Raw genomic sequence first — 10,807 nt, forward strand, 5'->3', positions numbered from 1 at the left:
GTATTTTGAGGAACTGGAGTTGTAACTCAGCAGTAAAATGCAAGCTGAGTGTACACAAGGTCCTGGGTTCAACCCTCATCATAAATAAATAAAATAAGTAAATAGATAAATAAATGCTGTTATTTTAAAAATATTGGGTCTACAACTTCCTCTAGTTGTCTCTGTTACTATTTTACTTTAGGATCTTTAGTAAATACTTCTTAAGGCTGGGCACGCCTGTAATCCCAGCAGCTCAGGAGGCTGAGGCAGGAGGATCGTGGGTTCAAAGCCAGCCTCAGCAACTGTGAGATGCTAAGCAACTCAGTGAGACCCTGTCTCTAAATAAAATGCAAGATAGGGCTGGGCATGTGGCTCAGTGGTCGAGTGCCCGAGTTCAATCCCCAGGACCAAATAAATAAATAAATAGATAAATAAATAAATAAATGATCCTGTCCTGGAGTACAGCTCCACCTGTCCACAGCTTGCCTTGGGTTACACGAGCACTAAAGTCCCTCCCTTGCACACGCTCCGGAAACAGCCCCAGGTTCCCTGAGCCCGCCACACAACCTGACTTGCTTTTCCAATGGCTTGTGGTGGATTTCCAGCCGTTCAGGGTTCAGAGACAGGGAAAGGCTGGGAGTGGAGGCTGGTGGGGGAGGAAGGCTGAGAAGAGGACTCCAGGAGGCCCCCCAGGAGGCCTGGTGCCAGCTCCCCTGGGGCCTCCCAGAGGCCCGCCCACCTCATTCTGGGCTGGGGATTCTGCAGTCTGTGGCATGCTCGGCTGATTATGGAGCCTGGCGGGGCTGCCTCCCCCCTGGCCTTCTTCTCTGCCAGGTGCTGCCGCATTCTTTGAAGAGAAGGACTGCAGCTCTTTCACACAGAGTCCCGGGAACCGTCCCCAGGAGTGCACACCTGGCCAGGCGAGGGCATCGGCCCTGGGAGCCTCACTCCTCACCCGTGAGGAAGGTGTCCCGCGTGTGCCTGTGTTGGTAGGCGACAGGATAACACAGACTCTGATTTAGCTGCCCCAGCCGTCTGCCTGTAGCAGAGCAGCCGTCTTCCTGGCCACCCCACAGATGGCCCTCCTGCACAGACAGGAAATCGAGGCACCTGCCCCCACCCACAGCCAGGGAGATGAGGCTGTCCCCTGCCACCTCTCCTCCTGGAGTAGGGGACACAGCCCAGGGAATTCACACAAGGGATAACTGCCCCATTCGGAGGTGCCTCAGACCCTGAAGCACCTCCCCCCCTGCTCAGTGTCCCTCTCTCACATACCGTCCAGCACATGGTCACCAGGGTCTGTTTGATGCCACCTCTGGGGGGCTGTCCTCCTCCTCCTCAGTGCCCCCCCAGATCCTGGAGGTGGGGGTGAAGCTGGACGTGTTTCAAGTGTCTGGAGTGTGTGTTGGGGGGACCTGGGCCAAGGTGGAGGTGGGAATCGACGGGCCCCGTGTTGATGGGCCGTGGGGGAGGAGGGCAGATCCACTGCCAGGTCTGGGCATGGGGACTTGTTGGTGGCAGTTGTGCACACGGAGATGGAGAGGACAGGCAGAGGGAAGAGCAGGGTCAGAGGCCTGGGTGCAGGGCTCTGGGTTCAGGAGGCAGTGCGTGGCTGCCAGCCCAGGCCAGTCACTGGCTGGCTCACCAGGGAGTGCTGGCCGCAGAGCAGCAGGGGGATGGCCAGGCAAGAGCACAGACCAGAAGTGGGAAGGGCAAGCAGCGAGCAGGCTCAGGGCACTGAGGACCCCAGTGCCTCTGCCGGCACCCCCACCTCCCTGGGGGCCCCTGGGTTCAGGACAGAGCAGCCCCGTGCAATAATAAAGTCCTGAAAGGAAGCCACGGGGTTCAGGGGAGCCCACCCCTGGGGGGTGATAGGTTCCATTTTGGTGCTTAGAATCATAAAGCTTTCCCTTGACCCGAAACTTCTGTCCTCCCAGAATGACTCATTCCCCAGGAGCTCCAGATGACGGAGCTTCCTGGTGCTGCTCTAGCTGGGGTCCTTCCTGCAGGGGACACATGTCTAGGGCTTCACCGTCACACCCCCAGCCTCTGGAGTCACCTGCGAAGCTGATTCCACAGCTGCGGGACCCACTCTCCTGGTCCACCGGCTGCTCCACCTGCTGTGTGCTCAGGGCTTTGGACCCCGATCCCCTCCTGGAGGCGCAGATCCAGGGAGGGCAGCGTCCAGCGCAGCTGGGGAGATAAGGTCGGAAAACGCACTTCCAGGCGTCCCTGATGCAGACGGGAGCTCAGCAAATATTTGCCGACTGGACCCAAATGTCCTCATCCCCTTTGCCCCTTTGCAAGTTTCTGCCTAGACAACACTGGGGGTGGGGCTGGGGGGGTTCATTATTCCAGGAGTTCAGGGCACAGGGGGCAGGACTGCTTGGGGCCCTGGGGCACTGCCAGCCAGAAAACTGCCAGTTAGACTGCAGCTCTGTGCACCCCAGAGCAGCGTGGCCAGCTGCCTTAGCCAGCCTCTGAGCAGGTCCCCCTGAGCTGTTCAGACCCATCCGGGACCTTCTCAGGAGAGAGGAGCCCCTGGTGGGACCAGCTCTGGCTTCCTTGGGGGAGGCTGGGCCCGGTGAGAGGAAGCATCCTAACCCACACACTTGCTTTCACACCACTGTTCAAGGCTCCCCCCCCCCTGGAGCTGGGGGAGCACCCACTTCTTCTAGATCCCCCAACGTGGAAAGCCACCAGAATTGCAGCTCTCCTCGGCTGCTTTGAACGTGTGTTCCTGGGCACATCACCCAACCTCTTCGAGCTGGTTTTCTCTCCTGTAAAATTAGCCTGTTGTCAATGAAACATTGCACAGTGGGTTTGGAACCTTTGTGAAGGCGGGGAAATCAGTTCCAGCACTCACTGGTCTCTCCCCCCAGCGCCAGTTCTTGTCCGGATTCCCTTCTTGTGAGGTGGACATTATTCCATGACCCTCCCCACCTTTTTATTTTTATTTTTCAGTCCTAGGGATTGAATTTGGTGGTTCGGCATCACTGAACTACAACACCAGCTCTTTTAGTTTTTGAGACAGGGTCTCACTAAGTTGTCAAGGCCAACCTTGACCTTGTGATCCTCCTGCCTCATCCTCCCAAGTTGCTGGTTTTACAGGTGTGGATCATTTTCCCCATTTACAGATGAAGAGACTGAGGTTCAGAGAGGCAGGACCTCCTTTGAATGTCTCAGTCATAGAACCAAGCTTCTGTGCTGTTGGCTCAGCGCCTCTCTGTCCTTGTGAACTTGGGAACTGATTCAGCACCAGAGGGAAGTTGAAGGGAGGGTGAATGCATTCAGAGCCAGGAGCCCCGAACCTGGCCCAGGCTCTCTTGTAAATGCATCTTGGGAAGGCAGTGCCTCTCTCTGGTTTTGTTTCCGGAGAAAGAAACAGACAAGGTCACTTCCAAGGTTTCCCTAGGAATGACTGACATGGCCTGCGTTTTGCTACTGAGATGCCATCTGGGGCCTGGGATGATGGGGAGAGGTGGCCCAGGTCCTGGCAGGGGGACGGGGTCTTCTCAGATGCCTGCACCCTGCTCTACACAGAGATTAAACACGGAGGGCAGAGCCTGGAGCAGCGGGAACCAGAGCAAAAAGGACGCCCTCTCCTCTGGCTGCCCCACCCAGCTAGTCCCCACCCAGGGACCAGCCTGCAAGAGCCACTTCCCAGAGTTTGTACCAGGTTCCCCACTGGCCAAACTCAGCCTTTCCCCAGAACACTCCGGCTGGGCTGGGACAGCCTCCTGCTGAGCTGTGGACACCTCTCTCTATTGAGTCAGATGCGCTGTATACCGGGGGCTTGGGTGGGACCCCAACATGTCACAATGAAATTCACCTGAAACAGTCCAAAAGTCAGAGAGAGACCCCAGGACCATGGGGCTGGAGGAGTGTTTGCCAGGGGGCATTCTGGTCACACGGAGACCCTGGGGCCCTGTGGAGCCACCTTTGCTGAGCCTGCGGGACAGGGCACCCAGGCAGCCCCACAGCGACAGTGCTTGACTGTTTTATTTCCTCAATAGTAAAACAGAAGGGAGGCGGGGCCCCAGCTCAGCACCAGGCGGGGTGGGGCGGTTCGGGGTTCTGGCCCCCTCCCCAGTGCCTCTGCCAGCACCCCCACCTCCATTGGGAGCCCTTGAGTCAATGGAATTCCTGGTCTCCGATGGCACCCTGAATGCCACCTGAGCTGGATGAGGAAACACTGTTTCAGGCAAAATAGAGTCAGAGCCACCAGGCTGGGCACTGCTGGTGGTCAGGCGTCCCTGAGCTGGCCGGTGTCCATCCTGCCCAGCCTCAGTGGGTCTTCCCCTGGCCCTCGGAGATGATCTCTTCTGGCTGGGCACGCATGTACCACTCCACCCAGGAGCCATCGTAGATGGGCACATCGGCCTTGCCACAGAGGTAGGCCCCCAGTGCCACATGGCAGGCCGTGACGCCAGAGCCACAGGTGGCCACCAGTGGTTTGGAAAGGTCCACCTTTTTCTCCTGGAACAGACGGCTGATCTCCTCGGGGCTCTTCTCCAGGCCCTCCTGAGTCAGGAATTCCGTGAAGGGGATATTCACCGTGCCGGGGATGTGGCCGGGCTCGATGCCTGTGGAGGAGAGCGGGGAGGAGAGGAGAGATGGAAGGTGGTGTGAGGGGCACCCCGTGTGTGAGGCTGCACGTCGGGGCTCCCAGGCAGGCGGGTGCCAAGCCCTGTCCTGCACCATCTCACGGGGTCCTCACAACACGAAGCTCAGCACATAAGAGTTTGCCCCGTTGTGCAGACAGCGACGCTGGGGATCAGTGCATCTAGCAAACTGCTGTCTGGAGTTTGACCCTTAAAATGGGCTCCCCCCAGGGCCACAGCGGGCCCCAGGCTTCCTGATGTGCACCTGGGAGCCCCAGAGCCCTCAGTGTGACCTCTGTCCAGCCAGAACCTGTAGCACTTGCAGGCGAGGGGTCTGGATCTGGCAGGACAGACAGGCAAGAGCTGGGCAGCTGGGCATCATGACAAGTCCTACAGTGCCGCAGGGGGCGCCAGAGTGGACATTGCTGAACGCTGTCTCGGGAGCCCCTCGCAGCATTATTCCCTTAATCCTCCATGGAAACCAACCGTCACCTCCCCTTTTGTAAAGGAGGAGAATAAGGCACAAAGTCTCGCCTGCCCTGGCTCGTCACTGTCACGGGCAGAGAAGGCGTAAGCCGGTGCCATCCAGAGCTGGGGCTACTGAGCAGCAGCCACGCTGCCCAGAGGGAGGCTGGGAGCTCGCAAAGGGAGCAGGGCTCAGCCAGGAATAGGGGCTGGGTGGTGGGGCTCACAACAAAAGGGACCCGCACAGCCAGTGACTCCAATCTGGGCGGTTCAGACTCCAGGGCAAAGCTCTAGGGCAGCTTCTGTGTCACGCAGGGGTGACAACCTAGGGGGAGCTGCTGACCTACCCCTGTCCCGATCCCTGGAAGGGACCATGCATCCCGAGTGAACAGATGCAGACGCGGGGCTCAGTCAGGGGCATCACCCAGCCAGCCCAGAGGGGCGAAGAGCAGGCTGTCAAGCCAGGGTGCCACCTACAGTCAGGGCTTCCCACACCCAGAGGCCACCAAGCAAAGAGCACCCGCCCTGCTGGACTGAGGTGGAGACTACAGGTGCACTTGGCCCGACCGGGACCCTTCAGCAGGGATGGCATGGCAGGGACAGTCCCCGCTGATTTGGGCAGGAGCCGGCTTCACACCTGTTAGCTTGACTCAGCCGTCAACAAGCCCACCAAGTGTGTACCGTTAGCTGTCACCCATGGATGGGCGGATGGATGGGGGACATGCTAACCACCTCTGAAAGCCACCATGGTGGGGCTGGGGATGTGGCTCAAGTGGTAGCGCGCTCGCCTGGCATGTGCAGGGTGCTGGGTTCGATCCTCAGCACCACATAAAAAATAAATAAAATAAAAAGATGTTGTGTCCACCGAAAAATAAAAAATATTTAAAAATTCTCTCTCTAAAAAAAAAAAAATGGCCAGATAAGTATACGTTAATCACATCACTTCCCGTCCCCTGCAGCTTATCTGGGTGTGCAAATCAGAGCAGAGTGCTTTACACACTTGCTCTCTTTAGACTCTCACTGCACTCTTTATGTCCCCAGTGCTCACAGTGCACACCAGCAGGGGCTGAGGTTCAGAGAGATTGGGTGACCTGCTGGATGTCACACAGCCAGGGCAATCTGAGGTGGGCTCTGAATCCAGGTGGGCTGGGGACGCAGCAGGACCCAGGTGGTGCCCTTCTCAGGTGAACCATAGGGTCAAAAATGGTGCCCTGGGAAATGTAGCCGACACCCGGTTGGTGTCCTCTCCATGGCCCTTCTGCAAGCATCATCCCTCTGGGAGAAGCCCTTCCTGCTCTGGCCCGACCTGACGGGACTCATCCCTTGGTTTCCAAACTGGGGACTGTCCCCCACTTCCCCCACTGAAGCCACGCACAGCACTGGGGTGGGAGCGCTGGGGTTCTCACTCTGGGTTCCCCACCTGCTCGGAGTGGCCACTGCCCGAGGCCCAGGAGGGGACAGTGAGGCTTAGAGAGGAAGGTGCCCTGGGCCCGAAAGGGAGGGCAGGGCCAGGAAGCGCCAGGGCGCAGGCCAGCCCTGCCCCAGCCCCAGGCCACCTCCCGGCCCCTTTAAGTTACCGTCTCTGGGCTCAGGCTCGGTTCCACGGAAGCGGCCAGCGGCACGGGCGTCCACCACCTGGAAGTGCCGGGACTCCAGGTTGTCCTTGATGTCCTCGTAGGTCTTGACGAAGGCGGGGTCGAGCTGGGCATGGAACTCTGCGGGCGCCGGGCGGCTCTTGCCTGAGCTGAGTGGGAGGCTCTGGCGCAGCCAGTTTCGGAGGCCGCCGTCGAGCAACGACACGGTGCGGTGGCCAAAGGCGCGGAACATCCACCAGACGCGCGGCGCCGCGTAAAGGCCCTGGTCGCTGGAGTCGTAGACCACGACGTGGGTGGCGGCGCCCACGCCCAGGCTGCCCGCGTACTCGGCGAACTGCGCGGCGCTGGGCAGCATGTGGTCGTAGGGCGATGTGCGGTCGCTGCACTGGTCGAGGTCAAAGAAGGCTGCGCCTGGGATGTGGCGCTCCTCGAACTCGCGGCGCGCGTCACGGCCCAGTTTGGGCAGGTACCAGGAGGCATCCAGCAGCTGCAAGGGCTGCCCGGCCCGCGGGGCCCTCAGCGCCTCGGCCACCCACTGCGCGGACACCAGCGCGCGGAAGAGCTGCGGACCGGCCATGGCGGCGGCGACACTGGGGCTGCAGGTCTGCGCGACAGGGAAGATGTCAGGAGGGAAGGGAGGCAGAGGCGGGCCCCAGGGCGCGGAATGATTGCACCGCTGGGCTGGAGCAGGGGCTGGGGCCTGGTGGGTGGGGGCGTGGAGCCCGCTCCGGGCAGAGTCCAGGAATGCAGACGGCACTGGGGGGAGCCCAAGCAGACGGGTCACCCTGGGCCTCCCTCTGCGCGGCCTGGGATGTGTACACAGCTCCAAGTGACCGAATGACCAGGAACCCCAGGAGAGGGTCAGGCAGACCCCTGCGTGCAGCTCGCTGGGCAGGCCCTTAGTGGGGTGGGAGCAGGGGCGGGAAGGCTCACTGACACTTTAAAGCAATCAAGGCCAAAGTCTCAGCCCCTCCCTTAGAGTCACCTCTGCCTCCTTTCCCACCCGGCAAGCCCTGCTGCAACGCCTCACTGGGTCACCAGGCATTTCAGTAAGATGCCCAAGAGGAATGGGGAGCGGGGGTCACTGTCCCCCGGTATCACTTACTGCTCACAATACCCCGGAAAAGCCCCAGACACAGCAGACTGTCAATTACTTGTCCATCGAGGGACCTTAGAGGTTTGATATTGTCACCATTTCACAGAAGGGGAGATGGAGGTTCACAGAAGGGCACTAAAGTGTCCTGTGGCAACAGGCTCCACCTTAGGCAGCCTGGTCCAGACCCACTGCCCAGACCGACTGCCCAGCCTGGGGCTGGCTCCGGGAGTCCAGGAAGGCCAGTTTGTGCCCAGCCTGTTTTCTCTCTGGCCTGTCTTTAGCAGCACCACAGTGACAGCCCCTTTGCAGGACAGGGCTGTCAGGGAATCAGCTCACCAGCCCAGGAAGTGGCAGTCCCCACATTCCAGGGCAGGCTCCCCAAATACTTCAAGTCCACTTATGACGGCTGGTGCCCTGCTCCATAGGGGGCCTCCGTGCAGGTTACAGAAAAGGACCCCTCCTGCCAGGCAGAGGCAGGGCCCTACCAGGGAGGTGGCTGGGCATGTGGCCCTCTCAGGTGGACCCTAGGTAGGGCCCAGACCTTACATCCACACAAGGTAGTCCTATCAGTGACACGAAGCAGGTAGAGAGCAGGGCTCGTGGAATGTCCCTGGAGGCTAGACCACATGCTAGGGCCACAGCCTCAGTGGTGGCAGAAGGCCTGTCTTCTGAGTGGGCCAACCTGCAGCTGAGGATTAAGTGCACCACCCTTGGTCACAGAGCTGACCCGGGGCAGAGCCTGTTGAGCACTCGGTGCCCCCACCCCAGTCTCCTCAAAGCGGGCTGTCAGGAACCGACTTCACCCACAGCGTCAGGCCCTGTGCTGGATTCCGAGCAACTCCTGACTTGGCCAGGCCCAGGGGGAGACAGGCTGCAGCCTTCTCTAGCAACTGAGGAAAGCCTGGAGCTCAATGCGGACAGGAGGACGGCTACCTCGGTCGGGGGGCTGGAGGCTTCCTGGAGGAGGTGGCCGTCCAAAATGGGACCTTCCACTTGACTTTGGGGATAAGGAGGGTGCCAGGGGCTTTGGCTAAAGGGTGATCCGAGTACCCACAGGGTGTGCCACAGTTACATAATACTGGGGTGCTGCTGGTCTCACTTGCGAACCATACAAGCTCCTGGAGCCCCATCATTCTTGGGGACCCTTGCTTTTCTCTCCCCAAAGATTCAATCAGAGTGAAAAGCACCATGGTTTGGGAGTCAGAGAGCCCCACCCCAGAGTCAGTGCAAAGACCACACGACTGCCTAACTGCTTGTGTGATGGTGGGCACATCTGGGCCTCGCAAGGGGGCAGCCAACCTTCACTCTTACAGAGAAGATTAAATAATAAACGGAAAAGGGCCACCGTCATGCACTACCCATGGGGTCTTAATAATCATTAAAAATGGCCTAATGAAATCTCATTATTTCTTTCAGTTTTCTCTCAGGTGGCCTTGAACCTGAACCCATGGCAGCAAATTGAGAATCTTAGAATTTTAGAACTTGACCTGGGGCAGTGGTGCATGCCTGTAATCCCAGCCACTCAGGAGGCTGAGGAAGGAGGCCAGCCTCAGCAACTTGTGAGTCCCTCAGAAACTTAGGGAGACACTGTGTCAAAATAAAAAATAAAAAGGACTCAGGATATAGCTAAAAGGTTAAGTGCCCCTGGGTTTAATACTTAGTACCAAAAATAAATAAATAAATACCCCCTCCCCCCCACACAAGAATTTTAGGATTGGGTGGGACTTCAGAGGTCTGTCATCCTGTCCTGCACCCCCTGCTTGATTGACAGGCAGTTCTCACAAAGGATGGTGGGCTATGGGGGAGGGTCTGAAAGGGCAGGCTGTGGGTGTTCCTGCAGGGCAGGGACCAGGAGAAGGGATGAGGTCCCTGTGTGCACAGTGGGCCAAGATCATTGTAAGGGGACCTGGGGGATGAAGAACCCCAGGATGTACAGGGTAGCCCCAGGCCCATCTCAGGGGTGCACATAACTGCACTAAGTCAAGTGTGGGCTCTGCCAATCCCATCGAGGTGGGCACTCAGGGGTCCCCTGACCACCCCTGGTACCTCCCTCACCACCATTAAGCCCAAGGCAGAGAGGATTCCCTGGTTAAATGCTTATCAAAATTTGAATTTTTGCAAGAAGCTGTGAGAAATTAGGTCAGGACAATTTTTAAAAAGCGGGGAGGGGGTCCTGCGGATAACACTCCAGGACTGGGAACAGCCTATAGCATGGGCCTCCTCCCAGTTTGCCAGACAGAGCCAAGGCTAAATTTCAGGGATTTTTGCCAACTGGTTATTAAACAACCACTGTTAAAATTCAACTTTTATAAATTTAGAATTAACTAGGTTCGATTAAAAACAAATGCAATATTTTAAAAAGCGGTGACTTCAGCAGTGAGCCGGGTGGGGAAAGACAGCTCCCCAGGGTGGGCTTAGAGCTGGGACTAGGTCCCTCTCAACTCCTCGGCCTCCCTTGTGAAGAAGTCCCTGTCCTGCTAGGCAGGACTGTTGGAGGAACTGAGTGACACCCTAGGAGCAGGCAGTGAGGCCACCCGGGCAGGCCGCAGGCCCCGACCGTTTACTTTCATTTCACTCTGGCAAGTCCTCTGCCAGTTCTCCTGGGGGCCTCTCTGAATGGCTTTAAGGGTCCTCCTCGGCCCTCCTTCCCCAAGTGGCACCAGGTCACACCAACCTAGGGGCGACCTTCCTCCCACCACTCGCCCCCACCCCACCCTGCAGGCGACCCCAAGCAGCCCTGGACAGAGCCCCTTAGGGCGAATTAAGTGCGCCCTGGCCACCCTTCGCTCCCAGACGGCGCCCCCTCCTCCGCTAGGGCCGCGCGGGAAGTCCCGCGCCGCGCACCCCAAGGAGAGCCCTCCCGCTACCGACCGGCCGTCGCGACGCGGCGGGCAGCAGTTACCCGGGTCTCGGGCTCCCGGCTCCCTGCCTCTGCCATGGCGCCCCCTCCCCGCACCCGCCTTGGTCCCCTCCTTCCGCCACCAACCTGCGATGGGCCCAAGGGAGGAGACTCGGACACAGCCCACCGCCCTGGCCACTCGGAGCCGCCGCTGCCGGCGCCTTCCACC

At 59.0% G+C, this 10,807-nt stretch overlaps 1 protein-coding gene across 2 annotated transcripts; it reads right to left on the reverse strand.

The window, feature by feature from the left end:
• Positions 1–3,963: 3,963 nt before the first annotated feature.
• Mpst (mercaptopyruvate sulfurtransferase) lies at positions 3,964–10,800 on the reverse strand. Of its 2 annotated transcripts, none has more exons than XM_026410210.2 (3): positions 10,726–10,800; positions 6,626–7,247; positions 3,964–4,565 (listed from the first exon to the last, which is right to left on the reverse strand). In XM_026410210.2, the coding sequence occupies exons 2-3, from the start codon at positions 7,218–7,220 to the stop codon at positions 4,267–4,269; spliced, it is 894 nt and encodes a 297-aa protein (XP_026265995.2). In that variant the 5' UTR covers positions 7,221–7,247; positions 10,726–10,800; the 3' UTR covers positions 3,964–4,266. The 2 variants fall into 2 exon arrangements, with proteins under 2 accessions (XP_026265995.2, XP_026265994.2); XM_026410209.2 differs by lacking the exon at positions 10,726–10,800 and adding an exon at positions 10,642–10,711.
• Between the last annotated feature and the right edge of the window lie 7 nt (positions 10,801–10,807).

Source organism: Urocitellus parryii, chromosome 5, assembly GCF_045843805.1.
Source record: "Urocitellus parryii isolate mUroPar1 chromosome 5, mUroPar1.hap1, whole genome shotgun sequence".
Lineage (NCBI taxonomy): Eukaryota > Metazoa > Chordata > Mammalia > Rodentia > Sciuridae > Urocitellus > Urocitellus parryii.